Source organism: Echeneis naucrates, chromosome 15 (assembly GCF_900963305.1).
Source record: "Echeneis naucrates chromosome 15, fEcheNa1.1, whole genome shotgun sequence".
In the NCBI taxonomy this organism is placed as follows: domain Eukaryota; kingdom Metazoa; phylum Chordata; class Actinopteri; order Carangiformes; family Echeneidae; genus Echeneis; species Echeneis naucrates.
The window spans coordinates 12,142,619-12,151,253 of record NC_042525.1 but is presented as its reverse complement, the minus strand read 5'-3'; the positions used below and the strand labels follow the sequence as shown (position 1 = coordinate 12,151,253).

General features: G+C 39.6%; 1 protein-coding gene across 1 annotated transcript in view; it reads right to left on the bottom strand.

The window, feature by feature from the left end:
* Positions 1 to 1,383: 1,383 nt before the first annotated feature.
* LOC115055799 (ryanodine receptor 2-like) overlaps positions 1,384 to 8,635 on the bottom strand; it is a 60,156-nt gene continuing 52,904 nt past the window's right edge. The window contains 8 exon segments of the mRNA XM_029521824.1: positions 1,384 to 1,748; positions 2,775 to 2,826; positions 3,795 to 3,895; positions 5,765 to 5,829; positions 6,020 to 6,176; positions 7,291 to 7,425; positions 7,633 to 7,779; positions 8,094 to 8,154. Coding sequence (XP_029377684.1) covers positions 1,653 to 1,748; positions 2,775 to 2,826; positions 3,795 to 3,895; positions 5,765 to 5,829; positions 6,020 to 6,176; positions 7,291 to 7,425; positions 7,633 to 7,779; positions 8,094 to 8,154 — 814 coding nt within the window. The 3' untranslated portion in view covers positions 1,384 to 1,652.

The window sequence follows — 8,635 nt, the reverse complement described above, 5'->3', positions numbered from 1 at the left end:
TACTTCTGAGATTCCAGTAGATGAAACTGAAAACAGAAACGGGAAACAAAGTCATAGGTCACGCCACATGATTTCAGTTTGGCCTTGAACACATTTACTGGAGGTTTATTTGATGTTAGTAGTACAAATAATCTCCTGGAAACTCAACTGAGGAGAGCAATTCAATCTTCATTAGTGAACAATTCAGAGCTAAAGATTGAAACTAACATCCTGACCCATGATGATTAGCCAATCCCGCCCATTTTAAAACAGTGCAATGAAACTAGGGGGCATTTTAAAAATCATTCCAGTCACAGGAAGGAAATTGAGGAAATACATTTTCAGGCTTTTAAAATCCGATTTCATACGTGTAACGTCTACAGTACATTGCAGATTAATGATTTAATCAAAGTACTACTCAGCCTCAGTGGTGCCAATTAATACCACTATAGACCTCTAAATGGGAAACGTGCAGTGGCCTCATTCTTATTCATGCAAACAGAAGCTCTTTCATATTCTTATAAATCAGGTTTTAATTACAGCATTAGGTGCCTCACAAAATCACAAAATAAGTAATTCAGTTGCCACAGAGAACATAATCAACACTTTTTATTTCCTGACAAAAAAGAGCAAGCAAGACGGTTGGATTGTTTTGATTTGTTTGGGCTTCACCACTGTCACCCAGGCTACAAGCCAAAGCATTAAACATGTAATGTAGTTTTCTGTCTTGACCTTTTTGGATGTTTGTGTTTCTCCATACGAATGAAGGAGGTGAATTTGTGTGTTTCTTTTCTCCAAACGGCCCTTTTTTTTCTGGCGTTACAGTGAATTATGACCATACAAGTCATAACTCAAAACATGAATAAATAAGTAGCGGACTTCTCGAAAGACAGTGTTTGACCTTCACGTAATGAGTAAGCTACCTTCCCATGCCTGCCATCAGTCTGTTAAGCCCTCTACACACGCGCACTCAGTGCTAGTAGCTGATAGTTTAGCAAAGTTCGCCACGCTCCTTTTGTCAGAAGTTATAGTCAGCGATTCCCCAGAGACTTTTAGCCATTAGAGGCAGTGATCCAATATTTTACCCTGAGCACTGGGAGACCTGCTGCTATGTCCCAGAGTGGCTAAAAATGAGGAGGACGAAGGGCAGGAGTAGGAGGAGAAGAATCCTGGAGAGATGAACACCACAGACAAGCAGAGAAAAGGAGGGTAAAAAGATCAAATTCCAGAGGGAGAGTGTTTATCTGGATGTCACACAGGGGAAAGGGATGGGAGGCCCGGATTACAAAGACAAGTCATTTTATTCTCTGAACACACAGAAGCACACACTGAGCTAACAAAGCAAATTTGGATAGCCAGCTTGACTGTGAGAGATAGTGATGGACAGACGTAAACAGCCTGAGTTCTTTGAATACTTTAGTTGTAGACTGAAGAACAGCACATTTATTCTAAATGTGATAATTAAAAAAGTAGCCCTCATTCTTTAACTTCAAGACAATTTCATCAATGTTCTTTAGATAAACATGTGCATTCATAGAAAATTGTAGTTTAAGAAAAGCACTTAAAAAATTCACTCAAAATCAATGCACTGCAAACACACAAAATTCAAGGTACTTTGGTCAATTAATGTGATTTCTTTATCCAGGCAGGCTACAGACCTCTGTGATTTCCTTTCATCCCAGTTGATCCTCATATTGCTTACGGAAACAGTCTCCCACAGGAAAGAATTCCCAGCAACGCTCCTGGTACATTTTCCACACATAGGATTCCTGGCAAAGTCAACAGAGTGGTGATAAATCTTTAAACCATTAACATTGTCAGATTTATCCATTCTAAAACAATGAGCTCACTGTGTCCACAGAGAACATGTTTAAATTTTGCGTTCTTTGTGGCCTGGTGCAGAAATGTTTTCTACTTTCCAGCTCACAGCAGCTTAATTAATCTGCAGCTCAGAAAAATGCCACACTAACAGAACGTACACGACAACTCCCAGGACCCATTTCAATTTGACAATAGTAGCCAAAATGTGCAAAATGTTTCCGGGTGTACAATTTTCTTCCTCTTATCAACTCAGCAACATCACTTTCAAGTTGCATGCTGTGCGGCAAAGATAAATCTGAAATGAGGGTGGATTCATCTTTTTTATATTACACTGTGGAACATTTAGAATTAAACATAACCTCATTTATTCTGATGCGCATTCATTTCACACATTTATTTAGATCTAAAGCACTCGTTTTTGGTCAATACAGCAGTTATGTGACGGTAAAAAAAAGTATTAGAACATTTGCCCATTTTGATCTGTTTAAATTTATGAACTTACATAGTTAAATACTGCAGTGAAATAAAAGGGTCAACGCAGCGTTTATATTACCATAAAACATGCATGGGAATGTGAATGATTATGCCAATGGTACAATGAAAACCTGATTCTTATTTATTTGCATATAGAACATTGAGGTGACAATCACAAATCACAAGTGGTCAGTCAAGATAAATGTCCCTTTGTTAGCGTCCCGTCTGAATAGAGCACTTGTTTTGGTTTGCACAGTGTCGGAGCTCCTTGACATTTTTAGCCACGGCTGTGATGTATGTTAATGCAGACTCCCTGTCAATTGAAAAGGTTACACAACAGCTTTGTTGTGTTTGTGTTGTGTTTGTCAGCTTTGGAGAAATGGGTGTATATATTGATGAGTGTGACATTTTTAAACTGAGGTTCAGGAGCTGGAGATGTGCAGACTATATTCTTCCTTTGAATGCATTATGGAATAAAAGAGAGGAGATAATTACTTTACCTGTCCTGTGTGTTCAGTTTCATCCTTGTTTATAAGGTACATCAGAAAAAATCTGGAAGGACACGGAGGAGTTATTCACGTCGCTACTAAATTTCCATGCAAACTTGAATTTGAAACACTCCGGCAGAAAGTTCCAGCATCGCATTAATTATAACCTGTGCACAAGTCCAAGGACAGTTAAGGATTTCAGGGGCAGAGCTGTGTGCTGAAAGTCATTGAGAACTACAAGTCACTTTTTTTTAATTAAGGAGTGATTGGCCGGGATCAGCTTATACAGTATAATCACATTACAAGGGAACAGGGAAGAGTCCGTCAGCCTGAGGATGCTGACACTCTTTGTGCGGTCTTTCGCAATTAGTTTCAATGAACTTGTTGCTCTGGCAAATATTGATGTGGCAACAGTGCACAAAAAAACAACACCTTCTAAACACAAGCTTTAGAAAGGACTCTGGCGCCGTGTGTGAGCATGTGTGAGGTCACCAAAGATGCATTGAAGATGGATTTGAACCATTTGTGGCCACATTTGGAGCACCGCGGCACAATCTGATTCCCTGATTCTGATTCAGTCACAGATTCATTACGAACTGAAAATATTTTTGTCTAAGACTATATTTCATTGCAATGCAATGAAATGCACAAGACGTCAATCCACTCAACTTCTCTGCATCCCAGTCGCGCTCTCCACACACACACACACACACACACACACACACAAACACATTGATAATAGACTTAAATTGACAAAAAATTACACTGATTCCTATTTATTTGTATATAGAGCAAGGAGGTGACAATCTCAAGTCTTTGTTAGAATTGTGTTGGAGCTCCTTGAAATTTTTAGCAAAGGTTGTGACGGCTGTTTGTCTGTGCTTAGTGTACACTGTAGATGTACACAACTGTTATACAGGCTGCGAGCTACACAACTTTGTAAGAGTCGCTTTCTTTAACTTCATCATACGGGTGCATGCAGAATAATTATGTGTCATTGTATCTGTGGAAGGTAAATTAACAAATACTCACAGATAGTTGGCCAGGTTGTGCTCCTCAAGAGTGTGAGTCTCAAAGCCATGAGGGACAGTATCAAAGTATTCACTTCCAATTCCACAAATAAAACATTTGGTCTGCAGGAGGAGAGATATATAAAACATGCAGACTGAAACAGACTTGGACATGTTCGCCAGACCAAACTCAGAAATATCTAAAAAAGAAGAAGACCAGGTTCAGTGTGAAGGTTTGGATATTTTGTTTTGTTTTAGAGCTCTGTTACTCAATGTATTTAGTTCATAAGAAGAACCATTTGATATCTTAATTTTGTTTAACAAACAAACAAAAAAAGAAATAACAGAAACTCAGTCCAGGATTATTCACTGGCAGGTTTTACATAAGACCCAGGGGGACATGTTTGCTGAATTACTTTGGCCCTTGTTTTCTGTTGGTGCAGTGACAGAAGAAGTGATGATGTGCGATTTTTGGTTTAATGTAATATTCAGGGGTGCAAATTATGAATGGATGGAAGCAACTCCTGAATTTAATTTAGTATTGCAGACTGCAGCACAGACAGAATGTAGCATCCAAAGTTGAACCACTGGGAAAAGCAGGTATAAAATTTGCCTACACTGTTTAATGTTTTGACGCACACACACAGTAGAAAGAGACTATTGAGACATCAGATGAATGGCTGTGTACTCAGTGATAGCACATATCACATCACATCATGCAACCATGCTCCCTCAGAGACTTAACCTTTGGCCACCTTCCTGCCTCTCTTGCACTTTTGGACTTATGTACCTGTTGCTGGATGAAGTTGTCTCTAAACTGATCACACAAAGTCTCTTTTAATGACCTGTCAGGAGAGCTGGAGTGACTGAGGACACCCCCCCCCCCCCCCCCCACACACACACACACACACACACACACACACTCACACTCACACACACACAAACAAACACTCACACACACAAACACTCACACACGCTCACACACACACACACGCTCACACACACACACACACACACACACACACACACACACACACTCACACACACACACACACTCACACACAAACACTCACACTCACACACAAACACTCACACACACAAACACACACACGCTCACACACACACACACACACACACACACACACACACACACACACACACACTCACACACTCACACTCACACTCACACACTCACACTCACACTCACACACACAAACATCTTAAGGGCTCTTGCTGTCATCATTATAAAAAGATTAATGAGACAAGTCAGATAGCAAACAGTAAAGCAAACAGTAAGGATGTGCAATATAACAAAATTATTGTTATTGTGTCACAGTCACAGCATTTTAAGATGATTTTAAATACCAAACTACTTATATGTTTGTAAATTGGACTTACTGAAGATTGAACTTTCTAAAATGATCAACCACTCATTATCCAGGAAAAATACCTGCTAGCATCCTCTAATAAAGACCAATAGTACGATGCCTAGTGTGACACAAGCTCCCACAACTGATTCTGCTTGAGCTACTCCTACCACCTAAAGTCATCTCTTCACACACACTTGAGTTACTGACTTTCAGTGAACCTGATGAACCGCATGACTGCAACAACCTTGAGACACAACGGGCTTGCAGAGCATTTCAGAAAGTGTTCAGACCTCATTGCTTTTTTTCTCAGTTTATCTTGCAACACTGTGCATATCTTCTGTGTGGTAATTTTGGGGCATTGGTTCTCGCTTGATTGGGAAAAATGTATTCAAATGAATTTAATAACATGGTAAAATGAGACAAAGGGGGTTTGAATATTTCCAAATGAGATAAATCACCTACCATTTCTGTAGTAAACCAACGACATGACAAATTTGGCACAGTACAGTTAACCACCACACTTCATTTTTTTTTTTTCTCTTTATTCTTTGTCTATGTTCAAATGTGAGTGCATGCAGGGCAGAGTGTTTGTGTGTGTGTGATATAAAATGCCAAATCTCACCTCCATGTCCTCTTTCACCTGTTCCTGCTGGTCACGAAGTTCCCCAAAGGCATCGATGATCAAGCCTGAAAAAAAAGGAATATAGCTTTTTATCTGTATGAGTGCTGTGTATGAATGACAGGTGTCAGTACGACACAGAGAGTAAATGATTCAAATATATTCCAGTCAAAAATTATATATTTTTTTACTTTTTAGATTATGTGTTAGCTGTAGATGAACTGTACCTGTAAATCAAGTTCAGCATGTTTGACTCACCCTGAATTATGGCCAGGAGGATGATGATGACAAAGAAGAAAAATGTGATATCGAAGATGATGCGCTCCACCTCAAACTCATCTCCTGCAGGGTCCTCAATCTCATCACCAATGCCCCCACCAGCACGCACCCCCACATACATGTGGAACATGTAGCACTGAAAGAAATTCAATTTTCTTTTATCATTTAGTAAAGGAACCGCATCAGGATGAGGACATGGTTGGAGATAACAGTAGAAAATGTATCTCAGTATCTAAGAAGGACAAGAGTATTGTTTCTCCAACACTCAAACTGCTGGAGGAAAATGAGAATTTATTTAATGCATTTTTCTACCTTCTTCCACAATGAATTGCTTTTGGGGACATTCGCAAGTTTCAAACAAGCAGCGTTTTTATACAATTTCACAGAAGAGTGGAAGTATTTTTAATCAATATTCTTTGCTGCAGTATTTCCCCACAAGGACTTTATGTAAAAGTGTGAGGCATGAAGAAAAAAGTTGTCTAGCAATAACTGCACTCTGCTTTAAAGTGTCGAGGAATGATACTTTTCCTCACAGAGCTTGAAGAAAAAATTAAATAAAAGCTAACTGATGGACTTTCAAGAAACATTCGAAATTTGAAAATAAGTTGAAAAGCAGACCACAAAGAACATACTGAGGTGTTTTATGCTTACAGCATCTATAGGTTAGGATTTTCAAATTGAATACTGCCACGTCTAAAACAAACTGCTGTTGCTGTGTAATGTGTGGAAAAGGGATTGAACATTTCTATAGTTGAAATGCTACTGAAACAAAACTAAACAAAAACATAGTGAGTGTGCAGGAGGATTTAATGCAATATCCCCTGTTTTGTATGATAGTGGGGTTTGATCCAAATGCTATCGCAGCCCATTCGTCTGCTTATGTGAGTGACAGTCCATATTAGAATAGAGCAGGTGGTGGGGTGGTAATGTTGCCAATGGCCAAACAAAGAGCTCTGCTGCAACTTGAGGTGCTGTTTTCTATCCATGTGTCCATCATTTTATGGAAAAGCAGTGGAAGGACTCAGACAAGAGGCTGTTCTCACTTCAACAATGGGGATCACTGTCAGAATCCTCTACCATTCTCAGTCCGAGCAGCTAGGAAATGAGGTGGGTGGCTGTGTTTGTGTTGGAAAGATAAACAAAGAGGGATAAAGAGGATGGATAGAGGTATTTAGATATATGTGGAGAGACAGACCGCTCTCTGTGTGGTGTGGGTGTGTGTGTGTATCTCAATAAGCACTTTAACTCACAGTAAGCATGTCATTGCACTTCATGTCTCGAGTGTTCTTGTCATCACTTTTGTTGTAAAACTTCCTGAAGAAGTTGAAGGCCACAACCGTGTAGAGATACACCACAACCGCCAACAGGCCGACGGTCAGGACCAACTGACAGACACACACATAATTACAAAAGGATAGATAGAGGCAGATGGGCTTTAATACGCTGCTCAGAAAAGCTCCAATATAACCCTTCTGCATGAAAGTAAACAGCACATGCATGCAAACTGCACCTATGAACACACATCGAGACAGATGGAAAGACGAAGAAAGACAGACCTCCCCCCACCAACACACACACACACATTTACACACCTGTTTCCCATTGTGCGTGACTGAGGAAAGGATAGTACGAAGCGTCTTAAACCCCATGGCAACATCCAAGAGGTGGGCAGCAAAGAAGAAGTTGTTATAGTGACCCAGCACCGACATGACCATGTACCAAGCCAGGTACAGGAAGGACTGTGTGAGCACACACACACACACACAACAGGCAATATAGATTAGTCCAAGACAGGAGAAACAAATGTGTATTTTAGATAAGGCAAGATCACAGGATATTACCACCATCACAGACAAAAATCTTAGCACAATAGCACAACAGATTAAACTAATTAAGGATAAATCATGAAACATGAGACGTTATATCCATGCCCCAGTCATATTACATTATCTGTGAATGGGGGTTCCTGGATGTAACATTTTTACCTTGGCCCTGAGGAACATGAGGGCATACACACAAACAAACCAGAAAAAGCAATAAAGTCTGAACCTACATTGTCAGTGAACACAACTCCGAGTTTCCAGACCTGGTATTTCATGTCAATGGAGTTGAATCTGAAATAAACACATGATGGCAAGAACCAGGAAAATACGGTCAAAATGTCCATGGCTAAAATCAGACCATTGTTGCTATAGTGTCTTTTCTAAGAGGGGCCCTCGTGTTATGTGTCTTCATCTTAGAACGTCCTGTTCTTTTTCAAGTACAGTATAATGTTCTAGGACATTCTTTTGTCTAGTATTAGGTAACACACACATGCCCATATCTACATGAACCTGAGTACAATTTCGGTGAGATGACAAATGTTAATGCCATAAATTATGAATACTCAATCCTCTGAAATATTACCTCAAGGTGTGACAAACAAATAGCTGGACATGGTAAATAATCCATATATGTTATTATTTATTAGGTGGTGTACATTTAGGATGGAATTCACCTCCAGAGCATAATCCAACTGTTTCAATTTTCATTGTTTTATTTGGAAATCTTTCTTTTGATATCCATTGGATGCATGCAAACATACAGTACAGCTAT